The sequence below is a fragment of the Chaetomium tenue genome (genome assembly GCF_020726465.1).
Source record: "Chaetomium tenue strain MPI-SDFR-AT-0079 chromosome Unknown F5144scaffold_7, whole genome shotgun sequence".
Taxonomy (NCBI): Eukaryota; Fungi; Ascomycota; class Sordariomycetes; order Sordariales; family Chaetomiaceae; genus Chaetomium; species Chaetomium tenue.
In genome coordinates this window covers 1,547,500-1,557,754 of record NW_027117335.1, presented here as the reverse complement: position 1 = coordinate 1,557,754, position 10,255 = coordinate 1,547,500, and the positions used below count along the sequence as shown (strand labels likewise).

At 54.9% G+C, this 10,255-nt stretch overlaps 4 protein-coding genes across 4 annotated transcripts; 2 read left to right on the top strand and 2 right to left on the bottom strand.

Annotated features, from left to right (window-relative positions):
* Positions 1-220: 220 nt before the first annotated feature.
* F5144DRAFT_660626 (uncharacterized protein) lies at positions 221-1,761 on the bottom strand (the record flags this gene model as incomplete). The annotated part of the gene is made up of 3 exons (XM_066793265.1): positions 978-1,761; positions 531-909; positions 221-426 (listed from the first exon to the last, which is right to left on the bottom strand). Exons 1-3 carry the CDS (start codon positions 1,443-1,445, stop codon positions 221-223), a joined length of 1,053 nt encoding a protein of 350 aa, XP_066638973.1. The 5' UTR covers positions 1,446-1,761.
* Positions 1,762-2,843: 1,082 nt separating this feature from the next.
* On the top strand, positions 2,844-4,203 carry F5144DRAFT_391990 (uncharacterized protein; the record flags this gene model as incomplete). Its single annotated transcript, XM_066784722.1, has 2 exons — positions 2,844-3,691; positions 3,752-4,203. Coding segments are annotated over exons 1-2 (1,047 nt in total), but the record flags the coding sequence as incomplete, so codon positions are not given.
* A 1,920-nt stretch (positions 4,204-6,123) lies between these two features.
* On the top strand, positions 6,124-7,644 carry F5144DRAFT_586356 (uncharacterized protein). The gene has a single exon (XM_066789750.1). The coding sequence runs from the start codon at positions 6,160-6,162 to the stop codon at positions 7,405-7,407; it is 1,248 nt and encodes a 415-aa protein (XP_066638971.1). The 5' UTR covers positions 6,124-6,159; the 3' UTR covers positions 7,408-7,644.
* F5144DRAFT_586354 (uncharacterized protein) lies at positions 7,626-9,287 on the bottom strand. Its single transcript, XM_066789749.1, has 2 exons — positions 7,954-9,287; positions 7,626-7,892 (listed from the first exon to the last, which is right to left on the bottom strand). The coding sequence occupies exons 1-2, from the start codon at positions 9,182-9,184 to the stop codon at positions 7,750-7,752; spliced, it is 1,374 nt and encodes a 457-aa protein (XP_066638970.1). The 5' UTR covers positions 9,185-9,287; the 3' UTR covers positions 7,626-7,749.
* Positions 9,288-10,255: the final 968 nt, after the last annotated feature.

The following is a 10,255-nucleotide window of genomic DNA, read 5'->3' as shown; positions in this document are numbered from 1 at the left end:
GTGCCATAGTCACATACATGATACCCGCCTGTAAGGAGGCCTCGCATATGTGCGCTGGTCGGTTGAGAAATGGGTTCTCTTCAAGTGGTCGAAGATAAAACAAAATACGATCCGAGGACTGAAAGAGAGAAAGTAAGACGAGATGTATCTAGAAATAAGGTACTCCAACACGCTATCGATCCTGAGCCCGACCAAACCTGGCAGCCTCCCACAAGGCCGCTCATCTCACCAGAGACAGCCAATTGGGGACATGCGCTGGAACTGTATACATCTCCATCCTGTTCATGATGTCTAACTGCTCGGGGTAGAAAGCGAATTCGAAGCGCTTTGGGACGACAGAAGCCCGGACTCTCTCCATAAGATCCCCAGCGGGTGGGCGGCGAATCAAGGGTGCGTTTGAGGCAGCCCTTGCGGAGTGCTCGAAATCTAGATGAAACACGCATTGATTAGCAGGGGCGAATGGAACATATATAAAGGCGGGGGGGGGTTCGAAACGGGGAAGCCATAGCTTCGGGCATGCATGAACATACCAAAGTTAAGAATCCGCTGGACATAGCTCTCGTCCAGTTCACGAGCGCGTTTCACTATTTCACCTGGTTCGCCCTTAAACAAGTATATTTTGCCAGCCTGCCTCACGCCCAATGGGTCTGATCTGTCTACAATGTAGAGCAGGAGACGGCCGCCGAGAAACCTTATTTCCCAGAAACAACCCGGTGCCATTTCCCAGTGAAGCGATAAGACGTGGCCGCAATCAAGGTAGCCAACCCATTTATGTACAAGCTCATGGGCAGTCGCGAAGCCCATTTGGAAAACCCCGGTTCTAAAGTTTTTCAGAGCGTTTTTGCGGCGCTTGGGCAATGTCGTAGAATCCTTGAGGATGCGGGCGGCGTTTGCGATATTCTGGATGATCTGTCATATGCAATATCCCTCTCGTCAGCCCGGATATTGTCACCACGAGAAGGAACACCCATTCTTACCATCTGACTCATCTTTATCCCGCCATCCCTTTTAGGGTCATATGGGCTTGTGTCGGGACTCGAACACTTTCTTTCAGCCTCCGCAGCACCTCCCACTTGGCGAATGTTGTTGGTCAGATAAATGTTGAAAAAGTCGTGACGGAGAGTGTCCAAGAAGCGCGCGGCATATTCAGACATGCTGACGGTGTTGTCTCGGTAGCGAATAGGGTCCCTTCGTAGCCGATGGTGCTTGACAACTGTAACACCCATCTCAGCCATGATCCGGAGGCCTCGAGGGGACTCGAGCATGCTGAGACCGAGATGTATGGCTAACATTACCGCTCTGAACTCGTAGTTCTCCGGCTTCAACTCGTTGTATGTTGAGGGGCGGCAGCCACCGTGTGGAATGAAGCCGGCGGGTGCTTTCAATACTCGCAATTTCCCAATGAAGGCACCCGAGGATGGAGCTTCCGGTCGTGTCGGGGACATGTCTGTATTATTTAGCGAAACGCGGGGTGTAAACCGGCAAGATAGCCTGCAGGTAACTGGGAATTTGATAACGTGATGGCCCTGTCTCGTAAAACGAACCACGGCCGCAACAAGACAGAATATGGTTTCAAGATGTTGAAAACTGATATTAATAGAAAAAGAAACGGCGAGATGTATTTCGAAGTGACTGTACCCATGGGGTTTTAGAAGCTCTCTTAGCGGAGAATGGCAACCCTTAAATGAGCATCTTTACAATGGTGAAATCACAGGGAATGCGTTTTTCTCTTTGTCCTCGGCCATACGGTACTCACGGCGACGCCAACCACCAACATCCGAATCAGGTCCGTTTCTGGCGGGCATATCCTTAGCCAGCATATGCCACAGTGATGCTGGTCAATAAGGCTTGATCCGGGGCCGCCTATGTTCGCGTCAATGCATGTATCTTATCATCATGCAAGCGATGTACTCAAGGTTGGCGGTCAACAGTGTGGACTACCTGGATACCCGACAACGTTTCAAGGCTTTTGGATGTGAAACAATTAGCCAGCACAACATAACCCGCGGCAAGTCTGCGTATTTATGCAGGCACAACGTGCTTTTGGTGGGGGGGTGCTCGAGGTTTACGAGAGGTACTGTATCAACGAAATGGGTCTGACACCCCTGCGACCCACGCCATCAGATGGTCAACCGCCCGAGACTCGATCGGTCTGTTCGCTCCCGGTTGCGGTACGGATGCACAACCGTTGGTACATGCACCGCATGTTGGTTGCAACCTCGATTTGTGGCTCCACCCATGGTCTCGACCCAACAGAACGCCCATTCAACCTGTTGGTAGCATTGATGCACGACATTGAAACCGTGGCCGCCGTCCGAGTCCAGGGCCGCAACCAACATCGCTTCAAGCCTGTTTAAGGCCTCTTTCTCTTTCTCGGTAACCTAAAATGCATTTACCTGGCGTAGTGGTGGCCTGTTTTGGAGCCCAACGGGATGCTCGTTGGTGGCGCACCCCTGGGCCTCACTACTACCACACAATTCCGTGGGCGTTGGCCCAGCCCGTGGGAAGTACGGCCGCTGCGCTTGATACAAGTTTTGGCCGATCAAATGGGCATTACAAAACGTGTTCAGGGCTGAGGCAGCGCAGATGACAGATCATCAATAGCTTTCCGACCGCGAGCGTCGCCAAGGAACAGCCAACACTGGTATGATATCGATTACGACCATCTTACTTTTGGCTGAAACTAGAACAAGCATACAAGGTCATCTCAGGGGCTTGGGAAAGGATGCAGGACTCACGCTTCCCTTGATAATATGAGACTTTCCAGTCTTCCTTCCCTCCGGGCCCGCCCCGCCTGGCAGTTATTCCTTACGTCGAGACAGATGTTGGACCGGGCTTTCTGATTGGGCTTCCAGGCGACTTCCAGGAATTAAGGGTCCGTATCTGGGAAGGTACAACTCACTAATCTCCGTGCATCTTAATGTGCGGGCTTCCAACCTGTCTTCCTTTTGTTCGCCTGAAGCCTCTAGCATTCTCCATCTCAACTACAACCCTCCCCTCCGCCAACCGTTGAGAAATTGAACGATTCGTCCCAACCAAACAAACCCTGCCCGACTCTGGAGGACCCCGGTTTCTATGACCTGACCGAAACGAAACATGCAACGCACCTCGGAATCCGGTGCTTTTGAGGTGTTCGACCCTCGTGGCGACCTGAGGTTGATTGTTGGGCCGGACCAAATCTCCTTCCGAGTGTGTTCGCGGAGCCTCGCGCGCTCGTCCAGCTACTGGGAGACTCTGCTCTACGGTCCATTCGCTGAAGGACAGGGACAACAAAAGGCGGGATCCGACTGGGTGATCCCGCTCCCTGAAGATCGTCCGGAAGGACTTCGGATCCTCTGCTTCGCGGTCCACGGCAAATTCGACGCCTTGCCCAGCGAGATGACCCACGCCGAGTTGCTTTACGTTGTTGTACTAGCGGACAAGTACAATATGGTCGGGTCGTTGAAGCCATTCTGGAAAGATTGGGTGCAGGACCCGGATTGCGTCACCGATAATACTCCCACAGCGGACGAACTGCTCGACTACCTCGCGGTGTGCCACAAGCTAGGATACGGCCGGGGGTTTCGTGAGGCTTTCGCTTACTTCGTGAAGTGTGCAGCGGCACATGACGACGGCCGATTATACATCGACGGGTTCCCGGACCATGACATCTACGACGATGATTATGTTTGGTTGCAGGATAAGGTTTTTGGTAAGACCCCCTTTGATGGTGATAATGTATCAAATAAAATAGACGCTGACCCCGACATAGATGATGTGAAGAGGGGCCGCGAGATGGTGCTGAAAATGATATGCAATAAGATCCAGTACGCCATCGTATCGCTCATCCTCCAGTCCAAATGCAACGTATATACGAGCCCAACTTGCGACTGCACAATGCTAGGCGCCCTGGTTCGAGCCATGGTAGGGCGGGGGTTAGACCATTGGTTTCACAACCAAATGGCAGGAGTGGCAGATTCCATTACGGACTATGTGTCCAAATTTTCCTCGCTCCTCGCCGAACTTCGAGGAGAAATGACTGTCGCCCTTGAGTCGCTTGGTCGGCAGCATGCACAACGCAGGACCCATCAACAGGATCCAGAGAATGGCGGCGCAAGCGATCGTGGGGACCTTCCTCACAGTGGCAACGAGCGTAGCGGAAGCAGAAGCTCACATTGCCAGCGCACAAGATCGGTTCTGGAGACGGGCCATCAAACTATGGACCGACATTCACACCCTGCCATACACCAACCCATTACGCAGAAACACGTCTCAAATGCGAAAGTTCAGGAAAAGCCACCGCTCGCCACTCTACCAGGTGGCAGACGCACTCAAAGACATCGCAATGGACGAGCTGGAAACCATTAACCCGTTCACATTGACACCTTGGGAGAACCGTGTACAAATTGTCACCAACGAGCCGACGACAACACGCCGGAATGCCGACTACGATATTATATGCATCGCCGTAAGCAGCTCGGCGCGAAACGCCCTGGTGGGAGTTGGCGGAGCTGCGACGCTGCCGGCATCTGTATACGGCACCCCAAAACTTGGGACCTTCTCCTCTACGCTTGGCTCGAGGTCGGAACAAAATCCATACTCTGGGGAACTTGCGGCCATCGAACGAGCGTTAGGCACACTGCCAACGGTTAGATCTAGCCGCATCGAGCTCTCAACACGCAACAAAGCGGCTGTTCTCGCGATCCGACACGCTCGACGACAGTCTGGGCAACGGCACATCTGCCATATATACCAATCAATCAGAGAACTACGCAGGAACGGAAACACAGTATCAATACGATGGTTCCCTGCGAGAGAAGAAAACAAGCTTTGGGAAATCGCCAAGGGGAACGCCAAACATGCCACTCGACAGGGCGCCGCTCCAGAAGTACAAATGCCCAGGATGCGGTCGACAACCCTCAACGTAGCACGGTCCAAGAGAGGCAGCAGCAATCACCTGCCAGACAAAGTCGGAGCTCATTCCAAGCGAGTCGACGCAGCACTACCAGGGAAACACACCCAACTGCTGTACGATCATCTATCTCACAAGGAGGCTGCCAAACTTGCCCAGCTCAGAACAGGCATGGCAAGGCTCAACGGTTACCTCCACCGAATCGGAGTAGCACCGTCAGACCAGTGCGCATGTGGACAAGCAAAAGAGACAGTGGACCACTTCCTATTCCGATGCACAAAATGGACAGCATACCGAAGAAAGATGCTCGAATGTACAGACACTCAGAGAAGCAATATTTCCTTCTATCTAGGAGGGAAATCGCCGTCGGACAAGAACGACTGGACTCCTGACATGGCAGCCGTTCGCGCAACCATACGGTTCGCAATGGCGACGGGCCGACTCGACACGAACGAACCACAGGCCGACTAAATCACCTAACCCACCACACCCGACAACACCGACCCCCTCACCTCGTGACACAAATAGCAGGCACCGCTTCAGCCGCCGAAGATAGGACGTTGAACACTTGGAGAATCGCCTTCAAGCCAGCCTACTAACAGCCCTACTAAACCCACGAGAATCCGCAGAAAAATGGTAACTGTCGAAATATGAACTAGAATGAACTTTACGGGCTTCAAAGAGATTAGGACATATCTTGGGAAATGTATCGTCAGATTGTAATAGTTGCCCTTTCGGTTGACCCGCCGGGCGTTAATAAACTACCTACCTACCTACCTATGTGTCCAAATTTTCCTCGCTCCTCGCCGAACTTCGAGGAGAAATGACTGTCGCCCTTGAGTCGCTTGGTCGGCAGCATGCACAATGCAGGGCCTGGGGGTTGGAGGATGAGAGCATGGGTGACGAAGGCATGGACGCACTTTACGAGATTATTCACGGGTATGCGGGAGACCTGAGGAGAAAGGCAGAACAGTCGGGCCTCAATCCCGACAATCCCGAACGTTTCTCAAATCCAAACCCAGAGATTACCCACATTGCAGTGGGCGAAGACGAGGGAATCCCCTTCGACTTATGAACGACTTATGAATGAAAAAGCGATCATCAACACCAGACCAGGGCCAGGCCTGAGCGACAGCGTGTATTGTGTACTTGTATTTGTGTAGTTAGGTATTACCTTACATAATCAGAAATCGAAACAGGGGTGCCATGAAATTTGGGGCGGCCGGCAATCAACCCAACCCACAACTGGCGGCGTGAAACCACAAGCCATGAAAAAGCGCCTGTTCAACAACTACCCTCCCTCTCCTCCAAACACGATGCGTTCGCTGGGCGCCACCTTCAATCGCACCGGCTGGCGCCGATATGCGCCCATCGCCCTGGTGGCCGTGACGGTCGTCGTCGTGCTCTACACCTGGTTCGATGTCTCGTCGATGGTTCCGTGGCGACCCCATCTCCCAAATCTGCAAACCTTCCCCGTCGCGCCCCTAGCCAAAGCCTGCGACAATATCCCACCGCCCGACCCAAACACACCAACCACCGACACCGCGAACGCCCCCATCCCCAACCTCGTCCACTACATCTGGCTGCTCGCCGACCCCGCCGTCTTCACCCTCAACTTCAAAGTCTTCGTCAGCGTCTACTCCGCCCACCTCTTCTTCCACCCGGAGCACATCTACATCCACACCGACGTATCCCCCTCCCTCTGGGAGCGCGCCAAATCCTCCGGCGACCTCTGGACCAAACGCGTCCTCAACATCCCCGCCGTCACCCCCCAATTCATCACCAACCCCCAGCTCACCACCACCGGCCAGCCCATCGACACCTTCGGCGCCAAATCCGACTTCATCCGCGCCTGGGCCCTCCGCGAACACGGCGGCATCTACCTCGACGTCGACGCCGTGCCCCTGCGCGACATCAAACCCCTCCGCAACGCTGGCTTCGCCAACGTCGTCGGCGGCGCCGTCGCCCTGCACACCAAATACACGGGGTTTGTCAACACGGGCGTGTGGCTGGCGCGGCCGCACTCGGCGCTGGCGGAGGTGTTTGCGGCGGCCATGGACGCGTTCTACAACGGGGTGTGGGCGATCAGCGTGGATATCCTGACGGACTTGGCGTTTCGGCTGCAGGCGATGCCGGGCGAGGTGCTGGTGGTGCATCCGCGCGCGTTTGCGCCGACGTCGTGGGAGGCGGAGGATCAGGTGCGGTTGTTTGGGGAGCATGCTGTGAGTGGGGGGCTGGTGGCGGGGGGTGGTGGTGATGTGAGGTTGCCGAAGGAGCTGGGGAATACGTGCAAGGATGCGCTGGCGTGGTTAAGGGAGAGGGAGATGCCTGGGGGGAGGCTTGAGAGTTGGGAGATGGATTTCTCGGCGACGTATGTGCTGCATGCGTTTGATGATGATTGGAAGGGGGAGATCTCGCTGGATTATGTGCTTGCGCGGAGGAGTAACTATGCGCGGGCCGTCTACCCCGCGGTGTGGCATGCGGTGAAGCAGGGGATCATCTCGGAGGCTGCTTGAAATGGGTGATATGGAACGTAATGGAGGGAGAGAAGGGGACGGGTACGAGGAGCGTGGTTTTTGGATGTGTTCAGCTTTTTGGATTATACAGAGCGGATTCTCAAGCGAGCTGGGAGGGTATGGCGTTATACAATGTGGTTGTCGCCGGTCGGCAGTAAGATGAGTTTACGTGGCCAGGTCCTACATGAGCTAGAAAATAATTAACTAATAACTTCCGGCCCCGGCGGAGTCGGCAGCGTGATCTCTCCATGTGGCCCCGCGCGCCCAGCCTGCAGTGCCCTGGGTACATGTAGCTACCTGGGTGCTTTATCTGCTCTATTCGTGGCATTCTTCCCTCCAACCTTACTTGTACTCGACCAAATCCGGATCCGCCCCGAAGCACGCCCGCAACAGGGGAACGAAGAGCTGGTGTATGATGCCGAGAACCAAAGTCGCCACGCCGTCCTGCGCTTCACAGTAAGCGGTGCCTTGTAGCGATATAAAGTCTGCTCGTCGGTTAGCAGACATATACTCAGTCCCGGTCGTTTTAAAAAGGCAGTAGCTTACGCCCCCAGAGCACCCAATTCGAAATCATGGTCCCCATGGCCACAATGATGGGCACCAACTGCCGCTTCTCCCGCAACAGCACCCTCCCCCACCAACTCCACTTCCCCTGCCACGCCTCCTCCTCATCCTTCTCCGCCATCTCTTCCTGCGTCAACCGTTTATTAAAGCTCATAATAACAAACTGCGCCAACACAAGCGACGAAATCACCCCCGCTGCCGTGGCCCACCCAAAACTCGCATACGCCATCCCCACCCTCACATCATCCTCCACCCCCTCATACCCCTGAATCCCGCACCCCTTCGCCCCCTCCCCCTCCGGCCCATGATCCGTCAGCACCGCCGTCAACGCAAACGGCAGCGCAATCACATCCAACACACTCTCCGTCACAATCGCATCAAACGCCGTGAACTTGAACCCGCCCCACCCAATCAGCCGCATCAGCGCAAACATCACAAACGTGCCCCGCGGCCGCATCGTCCACATGCCCAGCAGCGCGCCGAAGGACAGCTGGTCTTTGTTCTCCGACCAGCTGATGATGGCGGGCAGGAGCACCTGGAAGAGGAAGGTGGTGAGGGCGGAGATGGTGCCTGACGCGGGCGTCCAGTAGGCGGATTGTTTGTCGGGGAGGCGGAAGAGGGTGCCGCGGAGCCGGAAGAGCTGGCGCCGTACGCGGTCGTGGCCTTGCATGAGGGTGGAGGCCGCTTCGATGATGGTGACGACCGCGAGGATGGTCAGGATGCTGACGGAGGAGGAGCATTTGGTGGTGTCGGTGGGGTTGCGGAGGGGGGGGGGCGCTTTGTTGAGGCCTGCGGGGAGGAAGCACACGGAGAGGGAGTAGCATTCGCCGCTCCATTCCGGGGTGGTGGGGCAGAGGGCTGTGGTGTTGGTGATGGGGGCTGTGGTGGAACAAAAGGTGCCGTTGCTGAGGAAGAGGTTGGGGCGGTAGGGGCAACTGTCAAAGTTGCGAGAGGGGCGGGTACTGTTGGTGGAAGAGTTGGTTTGTCGAGCTAGGATGGGGGGTGGGTACAGCTTGAAGTCGTGGTACGGAGAGCCCAGGACGGCTCCGAGGGCTGCAGAAGGAAAAGAAAACAAAAGGAGTGAGCAGGTGGATGCAAAAGTAAGAAAAGAATGCATGATGACAAGACAGAAGGAGAAACGATAAGGAAAAGACGCTAGAACTAGACAACGCCAAAAGAACAACACGAAAGGACTAGAGAATATCAAAGGCATGGTTACGAGCAGGCTTCATTCCATTTATCATTTGCAAGCTGCGAACCCCACGTTCAGGGACTACTTACAAGCCTCACAGGGCTAGAGCTTTGAAACCTTTCCGGTGTCGCACACAAGAACCCTGCATCGGGAGGTCCTGGGGAGGGGTTTTCCAGGGCTAGCCTTACAAGAGAACAACGAACCAAACGGACGGAAGGTGGTTTAGACCCTGAAGGATGCGTGGGAGGGTGTGGCAACGTCTTACCGACCGGGTGGTTGAGTCAAGGGGTGTCTACGGGGTGAAGCGGGTCAGTTAACAGTGTTGACTTCGTACAGACTAATGTTAACGTTATAATGCGAAGAGGCTGCAGCTTTACTTTATCATGATGACAGGAGCTGTCTAGTTTGTACGGGACCAGCAAAGTCTCCTGTCCTCCATTGGCGTCTAAATCCCCATCCCTGTCACACCTGGCGCTGTGGCTTGAACTGGGCGAACCGCATGTAAGACACGGCTACACAACCCTCTACTACTGCTAGATTTTACTCTCGGCTCCTCATGCAGTCCCTCGGCGTTGCGTTTTAGTCCGGTTGGGTCCTAGAGTGTGGTTGGTGGAGGAGCCTCGTCCATAGCCGCGTAAGCGCCCAATGTGGCCGCGAATACGGCCGGCGGTTTCTCCCGCGCTAGCTGCTGTTTGAAACCTAAGTTTAAAACCCGTAGGATTTAAACTTAAAATTAACGACCAGGCAGACACGGGAAGCCCATGCGGAAGGAGAGGAATATAGACAACATGAACCATGACTGATCCTCCGGGCCGCCGCCTCAGTCCCGCCTCAGAGTCAGCTCTGGCAATAACTAACTTAAATCCGTCCATGATGCCTTGATAGCATGCAAAACAAGTAACAATCGTCTAGGCCCGGCAGATCAGCGCCGTCCACCGGGACATCATGCCCTGATGGGGCATATATTATCGCCTCATGAATCGGAGGCGGTCGAGACGTGCTTAAGGGGCAATTTTGACCTGGAGAGTGCTCCAATGTTCCGGGCCTTGCCATTTGTCGATGTCTGGAGAAGAAGTGGCGCCCTAGTACACC

Bases quoted from the DNA above. Each gene is read 5' to 3' on its own strand.
- F5144DRAFT_586356 (XM_066789750.1), top strand. From the start codon at position 6,160: ATGAAAAAGCGCCTGTTCAACAACTACCCTCCCTCTCCTCCAAACACG.
- F5144DRAFT_586354 (XM_066789749.1), bottom strand. From the start codon at position 9,184: ATGCCTTTGATATTCTCTAGTCCTTTCGTGTTGTTCTTTTGGCGTTGT. The intron at 7,893-7,953 runs GTAAGCTACTGC...ACCGACGAGCAG, and splicing joins GAATTGGGTGCTCTGGGGGC to ACTTTATATCGCTACAAGGC.